We start from the raw sequence: 19,244 nt of genomic DNA on the forward strand, positions 1-19,244 counted from the left end.
CCATAACCGAGGGCTTTTCCACCTGTGCCTCAGTGACTCAAAAATGACCTGGAGACTTATTTATTTACAAACAAATGCCTAGGCGATACACTGGCTTGTTCCTTGACTAGCTTGTAACCTATATTAACCCATTTATACTATTCTATGTCTGCCACATGGCTAGTTATTCTTCTTGGGTTTATACTTCCAATTTACCCTAAGTTCAGGTGCGGAATCTCCTGTGCCTATTTCCCAGAGTTTCTCTCCCTCTCCCTCCCCTCTCCCTCCCCTCCCCCTCCCTCTCTCTCCTCTACCCCAATGTCACACCTTCTAATTCTGCCTCAGTTTGTTGGCCATCAAATTTTTACTAACAGATGATGTTTCCACACAGTACCCAAGAGATTCTCCCTACGTCTCCCACATGTGAAGCTCCAGCTCTGACATGTTAATGCTGAGGACATAAGCTCCTGCCTAACTGCCCTGTCCACCTTGTCATGGTACCAAACAATAGAACTGCCAACTTACAAAGTGAAGAAGCTTATTTGGGCTCCTGTTCACTTGGTCATGTTGCCTCTATGTGTGTGGCAGAGAATTATGGGGACTTATGTGGCAAAGGAAATAGCTCTCTTCATAGTGCTGTGAAAGAAAGCAAGGGCTAGGACCCCAATATCCACCTTCAAGGCTATGTTCACTGGACCTGATCTCCCTTCACAAAGTCCCACCTCTTAGAGACTCCACAGCCTCCCAAGAGCTCTACTTAGACTTCTAGTCAAGCCTTCAACATGCAAGGATTTGTGGAACACTCAGGACCCAAGGTATAACACCTGGCAGGAGGACATGCCTCCAAAGAGGGGACTGAATAGTTCACAGGACTTTCCATGGAACATGGAGACCAGTAACTAGAAGAACGAGAGGAGGTATAAGAAAACCTAGGCTGCCAGAGACAAACATGTACAGGGGCGAGCAATAGAGCTGCTGACCTGAAGTTTGCTGTCTGTCTGATGCTGCTTCTAGGGCTTCACACATACATACCCACTCAAGTCCAAATACTGAAGGGGAAACCGAGGCATGAGCGTGAAGTTCCCTGCCTCGGCTAAGTCACTTATAACGATAGAGTAGATAGGGTCCCAATGTAGGTCTGTAGTCCCTTACCTATGATCTCTAGACTCTGCTGTCATAGGTGGCACTCAGCAGATATTGCTAGGACACCACTGGTACTTTAAAGTGTGTTCATCCATATTTGAGGTTTTGATCTCCTGTGTCCCCACATCTTTTTCATGGTTTATGTATGTAACGCTCACCCCGCCCCCTCCCCCCAAGTGAACTATCATCTCCTAGGTTTGAACATATGCTCCAAATAACAGCCAGCATAGCTGAGGCAAAATTAAGACACCTCAAACATCCAATGAAAGGAAGAAATAATGCAGTGAACTGTGGCTTGAAAGAAGATAAAGTCCTGCCATTGGCTTGTCTCAAGCATTGCTGTAATCAGAAATGAGGTTGCTCTGGGGAAGGCAAAACCAGCAGGATGCTAAGAAAATCATGCATAGAAACAACGGAGCTGGTACTCAAAGGCAACATGGCTATTGGTAAGCACTTCGCAGCAACTTTATCAGCTCATTCTCCTTCCTCCTGAGTTCTTCACCAAGCATGTGCCTGGTATTTATAATATATATTGTATATAAAGAATAATAAGATGCTGTAAAATGCTAATAGATTTCTGGGAGTTTTGCTTTAAGTTTTAGGGTTTTGCTGTTTGAAAGTCATTAGTACTATAAATCTTCATGACTTTTTCAGACACCCTACTGTTCTGCTAGTCTTCCCTCCTTTCTCTGTATTTACCTTTCCCCTCCTCCTGTAACTACAGCCTCCTTGTTTTTCCCAGTTCCCGAGATCTGACCATGCTAACCTGCTGTTCTCCTCTGGCTCCCAACCTCCACCCCAGTACTGCTCTCTCTCTTTTTTTTCTTTTATTCAAAACAGATTCCCCCCCATATAATATATCCCAAGTATTGCTTCCCCTCCCTTTACTCTTCCCAATTTCTTCCCACCTCCCCTCTCAACCGGGCCCACCCTGTTTTTGTGTCTCATTGGAAAACAAACAGGTTTCTAAAGGATATTGATGAAATAAAATAAAATAAATGAAATGAAACAAAAGAAAATAAGATAAAGCAAAAGCAAACACATTGGAATAGGACATCATAAATAGAAGAGAAAGAGCCCAAGAAACAGCACGTGGACCAGACATAGAGACAGAGATTTGCACATTCAGGAATCCCATAGACCCCACAAAACTGGAAGGCATAATATATATGCAAAGGACCTGTAGGGTTAAAAAAGAGGGAAAGAAAAACAAAATGCAAGATAAAGGAATTTTTTAACGGATATAATTTTTATGAAGGCAAAGGAAAAGCCCTGCTATTACAAGATGAGGAATCTCTAAGGATGGTGTTCAGTTCATTCCCTGTCAGCTGCCTACTGCTGGGCATGTGGCCTACCCACAGTAGTTTGTTTTTCCAGTGAGATTCCTTAGGAGGAAAATAAGCTATCTTTGGAAAGTGTTTATTAATTGGAATAGTACCAAAGATTCTGGCTTAGGAATGAGGGCACGTGTCTACTTCTCCTTTTAGTTCTAGGACCCCACCTAATGCAGACCCATGGAGGCTCTGCGAGTTCATGTGAGCCTTAGTCCTGTTGATTAGAGGGCTTTCATTCCTTGATGTCCTGCATGCCCTCTGGTTCTTATGCTTTTGCTGCCTTGTCTTCCTAAGGGGTCCCTGTACCCTGTGGGGAAGAGTTTGATGGGAATTTTATTGAGGTATGTGTGAGCATAGATACTTGGGATTAAGCCTGGGTTCTCACACTTTCCTGACCAACGTTTTACCACAGAGCTATGTACCCAGCACTCGTCTTGCACTTTTAACTGAGTGTTCAGCTGGTGTGAATTGTAATTCTCCTGCCTTAGCCTTACACATTGTGTCTGAACTTCCTGGCCTGTACTTCCAGGACTGCTTGGTTGAATTTTTGGTAGCCTCAGCAAGATAGCGTTTTCTAGCAAGGACCTTTAAGAAACCGCAATCTACAGAACTGAATTCTTATTCACAGAAATTGCAGGTTTCAGTGCGTGAAGGATGGTCCTATCTCTGTTTGGAAACCATTAGTCAGATGTGCTGTTTAGTAGAGAGCGCGATTCGATAAACAATTGAAATACAAGATATGAAATCTTTTCACAGTGTAATATGTTCTCAGGGTTGAGTAATTTTTTATTAAAGTTCATGAGGGTGGGTATTATAGAAAACAAAACTCTGAAATGTTGAAGAATAACACTTTTCAAATGTACCCTGTTTTGATAAAGAATCTTACTTTCAAAACTAGAATGCGAGCTTAAATTGTAAAAGGGAGCTTAGTGTTTTCTGTTTAAACGCTCTATTTCTGTTTAAGTACATCTACTTACCTAGGGAAGCTGTACAATGATTAAACTCAGAGATGTTCAACTATCAATTTTATTATTGCCATGTTTATCAAAAATGTTCCATATACTTATTAGGCACAGGAAAAAATTCTACTTCCTGGATGAGTAAAATGTCTGTCACACTTCAAAGGATCAAAAAGCATGAGAGTGAAATCTCCTATCCCAGAGACTCGAACAAATGTCCCAACTCCACAGCACTTTGTTCTACAGTATGTACGGCTGCAGGCATAGTTAGAATAGAAATTGTTAACACCCAAAGACAAAGATTATTATGTTCCCGCAGGTAACACTCGTCCACACCAAACTGGAAGAGAAAAATATTAAAGTAGAAAGAAAAAAAAAAAGAAAAACGTAATAGAAAACCAACCCTGCTCTTAAAATCCTCCTGTGTGCTCTGGATAAGAATAGTCAACGAGGAAGGAAGGAGGTGGTGTTTTAAAATGGGATTTTTTTCATTATTCTTCTGAAACATGTTTGAGAGTAATGCTTCCATGTCTCCATGACAAAATGGATTTGTGGTGCAATGTTTTAATGCTAATAACCCACTTGAGCAAACCAAGCAAATGGCAAATCAAAGGCAGAATCGTTTTGAAATAGAGAGACAGTCAACGTTGGTCATAGAAAAACACACATTCTCTACTCTCCTATCTCAGCCTCTCGCCTGAGACTTTGGGGGAAACCTGACAGAGACTAGTGTCTCTTGAAGTCATAATTTTGTAGATAATATTTCTTCATAGGATTATCTCACCTCAGAAAATAAACGCATTCATCTAAAAAGAAGGATCAATATAAACTATAATTAGTTAATGAACACATTGATTTAATTGTAGTATGTTAGAGTGACTGGCAGTAACTGATACAGATGACAAGGCTGAGTTTATATTTAGGGCGGGAATTGGCTTAAGTAAACGCATCTAGACCCCGCGGTACTCTCATTATGTGTGCTTAAAACCTGGAAAGTTTGAGTCGAGCGGGATGCCACGTGTTTATAATCTCCTTGTTTGGAAGGTTGAGGTAGGAGCATCCGAGTCTGAGGCCAGCCTTGTCTACCGAATGAAACAAAATAAACAAAACGGATATTTGTATCATTTAAAAAGTCTGAATTCCCTCTCAGAAACAGGTCCTAAATGAGTGTGGAGGAAAACGACCACATCTGGGACCTCACAGAAAGCAGCAGTGGACCTGAAAGTACCTGGGCGAAACAGCTTTTCAAAGGGAAGCATTGGGTTCATTCATAGTCTTGGCCTGAAGTAATTGTGTTTGGTGCTCACTAGGGTTTTGTCGTCAGCTAGACACAACCTGGAGCCTTTTGGAAAGAGGAACTCTCAATGCCTCTACCAAATCAGATTGTTGAGCAGCCTGTGGGCATCTTCTTGATTAGTGATTGATATGACTGTGCCCATTCCATAGGGGGCCAAGGGCAGAATGTGTCCTGAGATTTGCTCAGGAAGGCAATGGACATAAAGAAGCAAGCTGTAACTTGGGAAGGTTACGCATTGCTGACTTGCTCTGTTGTTATTTAAGAGGTCCAAAGAAAGGAACATTTCTTGAGCTAGAAACTGTGAGCAAGCCAACAGGTTTTAGCTGGTTAGAGGCAGCCACTACAAACAGAACTATACATTCATAAAGAGCCTCTACATATAGCACTGAGGGTTCCAGAGGGATGCTCAAAATTTGGATTTACTTTACTTTTCTGTGAATGTCTCTCTCTCTCTCTTTCTCTCTCTCTCTCTCTCTCTCTCTCTCTCTCTCTCTCTCTCTCTCTGTGTGTGTGTGTGTGTGTGTGTGTGTGTGTGTGTGTGTGTACATGTCCATGCTGGAGTTTTAACCTGGGGCCTTTTAAGTTCTATCACTAAGCTCCACTTTGGTCCCATTTTTCCATTCTCTGTTTCTTGGTCTTCCCCATTTGTTATCCCACTCCTCTGCTGCCTCTGCCAAATATGCATTAACAAGACCTCAGAAAACATTCTACTAACGACTTCAAGGTTCCAGGAAGGAAGAGAAAGCTTGGCTCAAGCCTTTCAGTTCCTTTTGAGGGGCCTACTTAGAAATCCGTTTGTCCACAGTGATTCTTTAACTCCAGCTTCTTACCGTTTTTTTATTGGTTATTTTTTAATTTACATTTCAAACTTTCCCAGTTTCCTGTCCATAATCCCCCTATCTCATTCCACCCCCCCCCCACCTTGTCTCCTTCTTCTATGATGGTTTTCCCCCTCCTCAACTTCCCCTGCTTCTTGCCACCCCACCCTGACATTCCACTACACTGAGGGGTCCAGACTTGGTAGGACCAAGGGCTTCTCCTCCCATTGGTGCCCAACAAGGCCTTCCTCTGCTACATATGCAGCTGGAGCCATGGGTCTGTCCATGTATACTCTTTAGTAGTAGTTTAGTCCCTGGGTGCTCTGTTTCCTTGGTATTGTTGTTCTTATGGGATTGCAAACCTTTTTAACTCCTTCAATCTTTTCTCTAACTCCTCCAATGTGGACCCTGTTCTCAGCTCAATGGTTGGCTGCTAGCATTCTCCTCTGTATTTGTCATGCTCTGGCTGAGCCTCTCAGGAGACAGCTATATCAAGCTCCTGTTAGCATACACTTCTTGGTTTCATCAATATTGTCTAGGTTTGGTGGTTGTAGAAATATATGGGCTGGATCCCCAGGTGGGGCAGACCCTGAATGGCCATTCCTTCAATCTCTGCTTCAAACTTTGTCTCCATATCTTTTCCTATGAATATTTTTATTCCCCTTTTAAGAAGGACTGAAGCATCTGCACTTTGGTCGTCCTTCTTGAGCTTCATGTGGTCTATGGATTTGCTAAGGACTATTTAACTATGGATGCCCAATGGGAGTGAGGTGTCTGGGGGAATTCCTTGAAGAGCACCATAAAACGGTCTTCCCAGATATTTGCCTTTAGGATGCAAAATGAACTATACAAACACAAGATAGAACATTGTTGGCCAGATACCAAGGCTGAGAATGACACAACATAAGAGATGAATCAAAATGAAAACTTCTGCAATCCATGATGCCATTAAAGACCTCATGGAATAGCCATGAGGAAGCAAATACAGTTTTAAAACTCAGAAATTATTCTGTAATCTCTGTAGCTCTGCCTTCCATTTTGGTCAACATTCTCTAGGATTATGAATATTAAAGAGAAATAATAATAAAAAGAAGCTAATTTGATTTAGCTTTTTATTGTTCTTTTAGTTGAACAATGAGGATTTTTGAGGAAAGTTTAAGAAATTGGGCAAACTTGGCTGTGATAAAACTCACCTGCTAGAGAGACTCAATAATTGCCAAATACTTGAACTCACCTGCTACGCAAGCATTCTGATGGGAACAATGCACAAAGTAGGCAGAAACAGCAATAAGAGATTTTGGGCTAACTTTATTAGGTATTACCCAGAAGGACTCCATAACTCATAAATTTAACTCAGTGTTACAAGGTCAATCAAACACAAACAACCTACTAAGAAAAGCTGTGGAAACTTGGTTTTTGAGTAGGAAACCATACATCTCAAGTGCATTAGGCTTATGGCTGCCCAGACTATCTAGGCAGACAGAGTAGGCCTCATGTCTGCTCTCAGTAGATCATGTAACTGACATTACAGTTTTTTGACTTCTACTACATATGAGTTGAAGTGGAAATTAATGTGAGTTCTGGAAACGGAAAAACTGGACAAGGCCTGTATTCCAGAGATCCCTTTGACTTTTTGCTTGGTGTGCAAAGGGAAGTGTTGTTTCTAAATTGGCTCCTTTCCAGACCCTATTACTGACAGCTCTACTTCGGGATATTTTATCATGACACTAAAAGATAGTCCAAATCTTTTACAAACTGAGATCTTAGAACTGCTCATCAATCCTGTATTCAACAAAGGGGCTGCAGATAGCCTAAGGTTTAACCACAAACACATCTAGTTTTGATCTTCTTGGGAACTAATCAAGAACAAAAACAAAAAAGTGTTGTCAAATATAGGAACAAAAAGACAGCCATTTTCACAGAATTTAAAGTAGTTTATAAGACTGCTCTCTGTTCTTTGATATTCAAAAATGAATAATTTGTGTGTGGGGGCATATTGTAATTAATAATTTTTGACAAATTATGGCATAATTCTAAGTAATGTTCTGTATGCTTTCTCTCCTATCATGCTCAGCAACATCATTTCTTTTTTTGTTGCCCCTTTTGTATTTTTTAGAGAAAGAAACAAGCATCTATGACATCCCCTCCATTTTAAACAGATGCATTCATTATTCCATACGGACATGGGGTGACGTCCTCAGCCACATGTGTCCTGAGAGGTTTTCAGCTCTGCTTGCTCGTTGTGACACATTTTATGCACTACACAGAAGGAAATACCTCAAGATTTTTGAAAATATTTACTTTTAAAAAACAGCAATCAAACTGTCCGTAATCACATTTTCTGCCTGGCCTTGAAAGGAACATTATTCAATACGTCAGTGGCCCTTCCCATAATGGCAACCTATTAGAAACTCATGCTGTTCTCATACATCTGAACTCCTTGATGTACTGTGCTCCCCATGGGCCCAGAGGAGCACTCTTGCTTCCGTCTCATGAGTCCTCTATGGTCCCTACTGAAGTGATGGTTGTCAAAACAGTTGTACAGTGGCCTTTGAATGAAAAGTGTGCTGTGTCTGCACGCTGCAGATGACAATAAGTCTGAGTATATACATTATGCTGGTTTTTGTTGCCTGGAAAAAGGAAGGCATTTGGGAAATAAACCCCCCAATTTTATTGCCTTTTAACATCTTTTTTCCATTTTAAACTCCAGAACTGGAGATTTGAAGCATTCAAAGGAACTGAAATCTCCTTTGTTGCTCTTTTTTTTTTTCATTGTAAAATTTCTATAATGTGCCATTAGAAACTACACTCCACAAAGCCAGGCTTCTAAATGAATCCTTTCTGGGAGGCCATTTGAAAACTTCGCACGGTTTCTCTTTGTATGAAAGAGCTTCTGTCGACGGCACAATGAACAAGCCATTGCCACATATAGGCCAGGCTGCGCAGCCTGGATAACTTTATACAAGGTTGCATTTTTTCCCTCCACCAATTCCTGATTAAGCTCAGCAGTGACTCTTATCCGGGTGAGGAGCAACAGAAGGACGCTTAGTTTTAATTTGCAGAAATCAAAGGACTCTTCTTAAGTCATGAATATTTACTAGGACATGTTCTTATTTTTCTTTCTTCCAAAATAATTTTCTAGTTTCTAACAACACGAAAACCTCATCTATCTACACAATGCAACATCACTTCCTCTAAAAGAAGATTGTATTTATTTTATGTGTATTGGTGTTTTGCCTGTATGTATGTCCGTGTGCCACATTGCACAGTGCTCATGGAACTAGAAGGGGGTTCTGCATTCCCCGGAAACTGTAACAGACAGCTTTGATCTACCATGTAGGGACAGGGAAATCAATCCAGGCTCCTGGGAATAACAACAAGTGCTCTTAACCACTGAACCATCTCTGCACGCCCACCACTTCCTTTGTAACAGGAAATGACATTAGCTACTGTTCAAATATCTTTACCATTGATTGACCCTTGAGGGAAAATAGTTTAAAAAATCTGAGATGGACAAAGCCACAGCAAGAAAACGTGCCAGGTACAATGTACACACGTGCTATTTCAATACTTGGAAAGGAAGACTTCCAAGTTGAAGACTAGCCTAGGCTATGGTCTAAGCCTTTGTCAGATGACCAACAATCACAGGGTAGGAGCAACAGTAAGAAAAGTCACTGAGTAACTGTGATGTTTGATTTTTAATTTTAAAACTCTACCAAATCTAGAATCACCTACCAGACAACCGTCTAGACCAGTTCTCAATCTTCCTAAAGCTACAACCCCTTAATACACTTCCTTGTGTTGTGGTAACTCGCAACCAAAAAATTACTTTATTACAACTTCATAACTGTTATTTTGCTATTGTTATGAACTATAATGTAAAAGTCTGAGATTTGATACATGTGAACCTCCCCAAAGGGGTAGCAACCTACATGTTGAGAGCCACTGCTCTTGCCATGGCATCATTTTACTTACTTGGGTCCTAAAAAGAAGGGAGAACATCACTGTGGGCACAGGCATTTCTTTGTTTCACTGAACACAATGTGACTGCAGCTGCGTGTTCCCTGAGCTGGGCCTTTCTCACTGCAATGGACTGTGTCCTCAAACTGTGAGACAAAGTAAACTTTTGCCCACTTAAGTTGTGTTTGCCAGGTATTTTGTCAAGGCAGAAAGAAAAATAACTAATCTAGTAATTAACAAAGGTAGACAAGTTTAGTCAATCCTAGAGTTTGAACAAGGGGTGCATGGCCCCAGGAGGAATCAGGGAACTGTGGTCAGGCAGGGACCAGAGTCACCAACCAGGCAGTTGTGGGTTTCTGCTTTGCAAAAAGGATCTTGAGTTGAAGGATGCTTTTTATAAGAAATGTACCTAAGAGAGATGCTAGGAGTAGTCGGCCTTATTGCCTTACAGTTGCCCCTTTCTGCTCTGGGGAGGTGAGCTTGTGTCATTGAGCAAATCCAGCCCTGCTGGTACAGAACATGCAAGACTTGCTGGTAGTTAACACGCTTATCTGACACTCCTGCTCCACTGTGTTTCTAACCAGACTCCAGTTCTCAGGAAGTGCAGACAAATCAGTTCCCCACTATCAAAACAACTCATGGGAGTTTTGGAGAAATTGGAGCTCTTGCATATCGGGTCATGAATGGCTCTTGAATTTGAACCTAGAGAATAAGAACTAATTGGCACCCACCCACCAGTGTGTAATACAGAAATTCTACCTGTTTTATAGCCTGTTCTTGGAACAGAGAGACTTTAAGAATGTGCGATCTTTTTTTAGAAGTATCAAAATCTAAGTTGTTGCTGGAGTTCTGAATAACTACTGGATAAGGAGTCCCAATGGACCATAAAATGGCACAGGAAAAAATTTTCAATAAATAAATAAATGGGGGGAAATTTGGAAAGGCTGAATTCTCACCTTATGTGTGTGGAATGAACCCTGTACAGAATTTTGGTAGGTTTTAGAAGGCACTGCACATTTTTAACTCTAGCAAAAAAAAATGTATGCTGAAATGTATTCTGGTATAATGGACTTAAACCTACTGTGAATCAGGTACTATTTAATGCTCATAATCTATCTTAAAACTTAACACATTGTGTGATTCAGTATTGTATTATGTTTTTCCAATTTCATGGTTTTATTTTAAAAGATATGAAATTTGGGAGCTCAGGTTGGCTCTCAAACTTTTGGATGTAAGCATTCCCCTTTCCCTGCTTTTGAAGTACTTGGGACTAGAGACTTGGTGTACCATACCCTGCTGCAGCCATATGACAGGTAAGGCCAAGGAAGCACAAAAAGGCTATTGATGTGGCTCAGGGTCACACAGCAGGTAGATAGTAGCCCTGGGATTTGAACTAAGGCAATCCAGCTCAAAGACAACAACGTTAGTCACAGAGATATACAAGGACACTCCAAGCAAGGAAAGGACTTCTTTACTTCATAGCAGGCTTAGTGCTGTCTTTTTGACAGATGTGAAGCTTTAGGATCAAAGAATAAATAACTCTTTGAAGAGTCTTCACTCTCATGCATTTTAACCTTCTCAGAAGTGTCACACAGGCACAGACTTGGGAAAACCCTTTTACCTAACCAACACTTACTTACATAATGCATCCTATGGGTCAACCAGTTGTCTTAGCAATTTGTCAAACTCCTTTAACCCCAGGAGGTGAGGCCTAGCCTTGTCCCCATCTCCCCAGAAAATGAAACTAGAATGCTTGCTGGCTGAGCCATCAAGCGATCACTGAAGTCCATGGAGACTCCAGTTTTTATTGGCAAAACTGGGATACCAATACTTCACACAGATATAGTTTTAGCTATGTTCTAAACGTTTCATGTCTACCATGCTGATGATTTTTAACAGCAAGACTAGTACTGCTGTTGCCAGAAGGAATGAGAAACAAAATGTATAGAAGAAAATTTAACTTTAAGATACAATCTCACTAAACATTATGTATTATAACTTATATCAAACATTAACATGCACAACACATAATAATGTATTCACAGTAAGCATCACAATGTCTAAAATGTATATAGTTTCTTTTTTTAAAAGATTAATTTATTTATTACATATAAGTACCCTGTAGCTGTCTTCAGACACACCAGAGGGCATCAGATCTTATTATAGATGGTTGTGAGCCACCATGTGGTTGCTGGGGTTTGAACTCAGGACCTTTGGAAGAGCAGTCATTGCTCTTAACCACTGAGCCATCTCTCCAGTCCATGTATACAGTTTCTAACTATGAACTAAAATACTGTCATCATCATTCATTCATTCACTTCAACACTAAAGTTCTGGACTGGAAAAAGGCTCATGTAAAGATTCGATCGCAATCCTGAGGTCAACAGGTTCCGTGAATTACATTGAGAAGTTTCTGGAAAACACAGTTAAGGCTGGTCGATTTTGTCTACATCTCAACTGGCTTCCAGTGATAGGATTTTCACCACTCGCAGCAAACATCTCACTTAGAGCCTGCAACTGCTGAAGCCTCTAATCGGCTACACCCATTTTGGTTGAGCTCTGAGGAGATCGCCAAATGAACATGACAATTTCTAGGGTTTTAGCTCTGAAATTTTTTCTCTGTCACACATTTTAAACTTTCCAAAGGAGCCACACAGGAACAGACTTGTGAAGCCCACTGTATCTGATTTCTGCAGCTATTAGCATCTTTAACCAAAGTTTCTGTTACGTGGGAATGTTATTTCCGAGCATGGCAAACCTACTAAAGTGGTGTGTTGTTGCTTCACTTCATTTTAAAAGGATTTTTCTAGTTGGCATATGAAGTTTGCAGACCATATGGGGTTCTCTGGGATGCTTTGCAACACGTGTTCACCTGTGTGATGCTGAATGGTGTGCTTTCTTTTCATTTAATATATCCATGAATTTTCTGTTTGTCGCATGAGGGCTTTATGTGTTTGGGAGGAGGGGGTCCTCTGTGATGCTTTGCTGAACACATGTTCCGTGTTCTATAGTTTCACAAGCTATTAACCAGGAGCAGGAGCTAAGATCTTTGGATAGAACCTTAGATTTACCAAAAAGTAGGATGGGGCATAGAGGTGGTCTTATACACAGTCTTTTTCAAAGAAAGTGAGTGTGTGTGTGTGTGTGTGTGTGTGTGTGTGTGTGTGTGTGTGTTCTGTACAGTAGAAATTACTACTGAGTATATATGGCCAATACAAGTAGACATGTTGATCTTCTCTTGGACTGTAATTATTTGTATTTCTCTCTCATTTTTGAAACTATCTTCAGATGTTTGTAAGTGGCTAAGGCACCGTGGTTCTTGTTTATCTATCGTTTGAGCCTTTCAGACAGGTGGACTATGGTAAACAGCATGTGACAGGGTAGAGTAATAACTAAAAAGGTTTTTCAGTTTCAATTGCAGACAAAAAACAGCCTTTGGTACTTACAACTTTATAAAACTTGTATTATGACATTAGAGTCTAGGAAATCATGAGTCTTAGAGTCTATCCAGGAAGATTCCCACAGAGGCAATGAATTTCACTTTAACATCCATTTTTTTTTTATTGCAATGCTAGGTTGGAAAACACCCATAGATTCAATCATATCACTCACTAGATCTGTACCAGATAATGGCCATCAGATACATGTGGCTTATGTCAAGATTGCAAAAATTAAAGAAAACAAAATTGCTCTTCTAACAACAGGCCCAGGAGATCTGATGCCCTCTTCTGCCCTCCTTAGGCACTTCCCACACAGCATGCACAGGCATGTGGGCAGAAAAGTACCCATACTTATAAAAATAAATGCATGGACACATAAATAAAAAACTTTAAAAGATGCTGCTGGCATATATTTTTTCAGACTTACATATTTGCATGTATTTTTAAATGTTCAAATTCAATTTCGAGGAGGAATATAATCTAGACAATGTTGGTGACGGTGCCACGTCAAACCTCTAACACTGCTACAAATGAGTTTTCCTCTTTTGTCCATACATACAGAGGCTGAGTTGAGTCTTATCCACTGTGTCTCCCAGAAAGCCATAATGAGGTGTCTTTTGACTCTCCTTGTATTCATCCCAATCGCTTATATTCATGTTTACCAGAAAAGCTCTAAGGAAGCTGTACAACATGGAGAGAATTGTATTCACACGAGGCTAATGCACACTGGGTAATATGGAACACTTTCAGAACTCAGATTATTGGTCCATTCCTTGTGAATCTGTGGTAGTGCTGTTTAGTGACAGGAAAATGACAATGGTGAACAATGACATGGAATGCTCCATGAAAGCCAAGGAGCAGGAATGAAAAGCACTGTTAGCCTTTGAGGTAGGCTTGGTACCATGGTCCAAGTCCTCCCTAGGCTCTATAGAGCAAAGTTTTGTAGACGAAGTGAAAAATGAACACATTTTTGATAAGCCAGTGTTTCTCAACTATGAGATGCTCCTTAGAAATGAAGGTGCCCAGATTCTGTCAGCAGGGTCTGGGAACATGGCTTGTTGCTAATTTTCTAGGCGATAAATTCTTCATCTTTAGACACCTCAAAGTAACAGAAAGTCCCACCGATTGAGACATCTTAATGGAGATCATTTCAATCAACAGAATTCTACTTCCACAACAGAAGAGGGAAAAAAAGCCAAGCAGACAAATAAAAACCCAGAAAGTAAGTCTGTAGGACTTCAGAGAGCAAAAGACAACGTTGAGGGCAACAGCAGGCACTCCCAAGAAGACTCAAGCATCTTAACTGGCTAGCAACCCAACATACCACTAGAAATATTACTACTCATAGATACATTTTACCTGAAATCTTGCAACCTGTTTTTTTCTAACAGCGTCATTAACAGGTTTTATTACTCTGACAACCATGAGTGATCACGCAAGTAATTCACTGGCTTAAATATGAAACTAAAAATGACGTAGGAATTTACAATATCTATAAGGTCATTGCTCGCTACAGCTAAAACTTCACTCTCGGTGTAGAAGGCCATTGACAAAATTGACAGACTGTTGAATGGCGCCAACCCTTGTTTTACCTGCGACGTTCACACCCACCACAATAAGACATGCCCATCCTTACCACAGAGATGGAATTGGAGAGCAGTGTGCCATCCTGGCCCAGCATGTTGGACACGGTGATCTCTGGCAGGTCCATGTTTTGTGGATGGAATGGAAGCAGGCCATTGTGGTTCATGGGGTGACACAGAGAGTGGTAACCGGACTCCACCTCATTCAGGTGCACCAGAGAGTGGTCAGGGAGTGAGGGAGGAGTAATGGGTGGGATGTTAAAGTCTTCACTTTCCAGACTTGGGCCAGGGTAGGACTGAAAAGACAGAGTGATACAGAGGGTAATTAGCATCCACTTATTTGTCATCCAAACCCAGGGACTCAGTGGCCTCATGGAAATGTCTACCAGCAGCATGACAGATTTGGCTAGGACATTCAAACCCTGGGATCACTGTTGTGCGTTGTCTCTTTATGTTTGGAAGAAAATGCTCATACTCATGAGACATCTGCTTTGGGTACCAAACCTGCTTCTGTTACACGGCTTTCTTTTCCTAGGAAGTTGAACTCAAACGGATTTCAAAGATCCCATTAACATTTTCTAGAGTATTAACCTAGCTGAATAACTTTTTTTTTTCAACAAGAATTGTAGGGAAGGAAGGCAATTTATAAAATTGTTTGATCAAACATGTTTCATAAGACTCCCTACTGCTACAATTGTGGGATGTAGTCAAAATGAATTCCAGAAGTCTGGAGCAGTTGCTTTTCGGTTTGAAAAACCTATCTGCTTGTAATTAAGAAAAAAGTTATTACTTAAAAAGAAAGTTAAGCCTGTGCCTGAGGGTGTGCTCACTGAAAGTTTGGGAAGTTTTAAAATGCTATTAGATGCTAATTTTGCCATTAACATTTTATCATCATAATAAAAGCGAAGATTGCTTTCATGACTTCTGTAAACATTTATTTGAATTTCCCCCACAGGCTCCTAACACTGCAACTGTTTAAGTTCAGTCCCTTCCACAGTGAAAGACACAAACAATATTAATATTATATAATACCAATAGTGAAATAAAAGTTAATGAGTAAGATACATAGCATTAACATATCAGAGACTTTTCTTTTATAAACTAGCTTGAAAAGAGGAAGAAAAGAAGGAGAAAAGCTAGATTATATGAAGACAAGGCTGCTTAAGGAGGGACTATGGGAAAAGTTGAAAATGTTGGAAGGAACTGAACAAACATTGTAGCAATCATTATGCAGGGGCAGAAAGAACTTATTCTGTTAAACAGGTGTCATGATATAAAAAGAAACATTTTGGCCCAGATTACTCTTACAAGTCAATCTTTCAAATTCCAGGGGCCTTCAATGTTTGTGTGCACGGGTAACAAAGATTCTCTTGTCTCAATGTACAGTGCCTGTTACAGTGTGCAGAATTTGAAACCCAGTGAGCAGGCAAAGGGTAGGAGCCAAAGAAAGTAGTGTTGGCTGTTCATTGAGTGTTCAGCCAACAAGCTTTATGCCTCCCTGTCCAAATGCCTGAGGTTATTTTTTCCAGATGGCGTCTATTTGTCTAACAGAAAGAAAATCTTCAACTTACACTTGCTAAATGTTGAATGAGTTCTGATATATTTGTTTAGGTGCCGTCAGAAGGCACAATTAAATGGAGAGCTACTTGGAACAGCTGAAGCCTGAAGGTGGTCCTGAAGAAGAATGCGTAGGTATCATCTGAAGTCTATGAGGGAAAGATTGCATTCTCCTCACGGTTAATTTTTCTTAAATATACAACCTTTTGTTAAAAAAAGCCAACTGCTCTAAAAGCTTAGTTATCCTTTACCAAAATCTTTTATTAATAGTATAATTATTTTTGACAGAAAAACATGTTAGTGATCTGTGTCAAAAGTATATTTGATTACTCTGGGCATACAGACCTCAGCTTGAAGTTCCTTATAAGAGAATTCATTATGAGAAACAAAAGGCCCAATGAAGAAGTAGATAGGAGCGTACACTTAGCCACTCCTATCTCATATAGAGTAATGTGAAGGCCTGCTTACTATCTTGTCTTTATTCAAAATTTATCACTGCTTTTTGTGTGTGTGGCTGTTATTCCTCCTTTTGCTGATGAGAAAAAGTTACTTGGTGATCGCTATTCCATGTCTATGGAATGAACAGAAGATAGCAGAAGTCATTTCTATCTCTTTTCCGTTGTTGTGATGAAACCTAGCGCCTTGCAGATGAAAGACTCGAGTACTGGAGCCCCATGACTAATTGCTATCATTTTTACCAGGCTGAATGATACAAAATGTCTTCATTTCAGAAAACTTCATAGTTTCAGAATTATGGCCACCAACATCGGATGTCCCTTGTCCTAAATTCTGTCACAATGCCTACCTACTGATTAAATATTTAATTCACATACACACAAGAATTCACAGGCTGTCTTTCTGCCAACACAGCTGATTGTTATTTTATTTTATTGGTAAGCTATTGTTTTTATTTATTTATTTTTACCTACTTTATATCCCACTCACTGCCCTTCTCCAGGTCACCCTTGCTATAGTGCTTTTAAGGCATTGATCAGTGCCTGTTTGAAACTTTCCTAAATAATCCGAACTAATACAGAGGTAAAGGAGAAAGATGGTTTTAATTTCAGAAGTGCCATTAACCCTGCGAAAATACTAAGGGATATTTCACCCTGGTGGACCACGACTTTCCGTCCTAGAGTTTCTTCAGCAGTTAAGTCTTATTTTGTGGTATTTTAAAGGAAGGTTTAATTGGTATCACTTTACATTGGGTGATAACAATTGTGCTGCAGTTTAGCCAAGCTACGTGGTTTATTTTCATGTAATTACACATTAAGGTTATTTAATCCATACAATTACATGCCCAAACCACAGACTCTGCAACGTAACTGGCAACGCATAGTTATGTGGGTCAAGAATTTTAACAACAGAAGGTTACTTAGCAGTTCCTGTTCCTTCCATTAGAAGTCACAATGTGGTTATTTGCCACGAGCCTCTTAGAGAGTAAGTAATGCCTGTAAAAGCACTACGGCTAATTGTTTGAAAGTCAAAATGTCCAAGCCGTTTAAAAAGTTCAATCGCAGACTAATTTCTAGCTTTTTAAAAATATGCAAATAAATTATTATCCAACAGAGGCTTCTATATGACATGGCAGGTATAATCTGATTTTCAAGACTTTACTTGGGATGTATTTAATAAGTGAGGTTTATATTATATCCAGTTCCCAGTTTGGGGGGAGAATAGGGTATGACTCTATACTTATGCTCATTCCACGTGAAAAGGCTTTTAGAATTTTCCTTAAGTGTTTGTTGAATGATTAAAAGAGAGAATTGCCAAATTCATTCACCTTTCCATCCATTCATTCATTCATTCATTCATTCATTCATGAATGCTAAACTGGACCTTTAAAAGCATGAACTCTGAGGATATATCTCAGTTATTTCACAGGCTTAAATCATTATATTCCCAAACTACCATGGCCAGTTCATAACACAGAAGGTAACAGTTATTACCTCACAGGGTGCCAAACAGCTAAAGTGTCCTGTAAGAAGAGTGATGGGTACGACAGACCCAGGAGGCTGGACAGAGGAGTCTGAATTGTCCTGTGACTGCTGACTTGACCCTGACATAGTTTCCCAACCATCCCTTCATTACCCAAATGACTCATAATGCAGAGTTTACGATCCTCTGGCGCTCAGAGCTGTGGGCAGCTAATTTTCCATGTCTCATGAGGGCACCCAGAGCAACAATTTGGGATCCTGAGGTCAGCTCATGACAAGTCCCCAATGCCCCATCCTCAGCTAGGGTCTGGGGAAAGGAGTAAAGAGTCTGATCAAAACAACAGAACACTCTAGAAGGATCGGCCTGAGAAGACTAAGGTAAAGCCCCGGTGTTGACACAGGACCAGATGTGGCACTTTCTCACTGATAGGCTCCTTTTCGTTCCCACTTATTTTCTCCAACCATTGTGACCTGTATTTTGAGCAATCTACCATTCTCAAACACTCCCAGAAACAAAGACGGCGTATGTGATTCTTTTTAAAAGGTCTCCGTATTCCTATAAGACAAAAGCACCACTTTTTAAGAATTGAAATAGGGGTTGCAAAAAAGTTTATCCTGTGTTCTAGGAGGCTTCCCTGGGCTGAGGCCGGCTATAGAATATGGTGTAGGATCGGCATAGAATTTCAAGGTGGTACTTGCTTCTTGATCTATCAGCGGCCAGAATCTAAGCCATTGGCCTCCCTTGTCCTCAGCAAATGTGGAAGTCACTGGTAACCATCTCTATGAATAGAAGAGAGTGCTTACGGACAGTGGGGCAAAATGCATTCCTGCACTTTCTTTTAACTGGTAACGATTACTTCACTAAAAGGTAAGCTGGAAACAGGCATACAAACTAATCTAGATCACAGCTAATCTACATACATACACAATGATCAGTGCCACAGAAGAATTCAAAACTCCCCTGAGTTGCAGGTTCGTCTTTGTATGTAAACATGAGGAACTCTTATGGTGATGTGGGTGCTGGGCCTCACTGTGCCGTATAGAAACCAAGCACCCTCAAGTTTGGGTGGGCAGGGTGTGCTGGCATGCGGCTTGGTTAATTCTGAAAAACTGGTAAACAGGCTGCAGGAGGGTTGTTTGAAGCTCTAAAATAGCAACTTAAAAGTATTACCTCCCTCAAGAGAGTAAGTTTATAGTTGTAAATAAGAGGCCATGACTATTACAACTCATTTTCTTA

The 19,244-nt window shown here is 40.4% G+C and overlaps 1 protein-coding gene across 6 annotated transcripts in view; it reads right to left on the reverse strand.

Annotated features, from left to right (window-relative positions):
* The window catches only part of Tox (thymocyte selection-associated high mobility group box), a 297,248-nt gene that overhangs the window by 117,253 nt on the left and 160,751 nt on the right, over positions 1 to 19,244 (reverse strand). For all 6 annotated transcript variants that reach the window (NM_001108654.2, NM_001436909.1, NM_001436910.1 and 3 more), the window contains 1 exon segment: positions 14,567 to 14,809. In NM_001108654.2, coding sequence (NP_001102124.1) covers positions 14,567 to 14,809 — 243 coding nt within the window.

The sequence above is a fragment of the Rattus norvegicus genome, chromosome 5 (genome assembly GCF_021556685.1).
Source record: "Rattus norvegicus strain SHRSP/BbbUtx chromosome 5, alternate assembly SHRSP_T2T, whole genome shotgun sequence".
NCBI classification, from domain to species: Eukaryota; Metazoa; Chordata; class Mammalia; order Rodentia; family Muridae; genus Rattus; species Rattus norvegicus.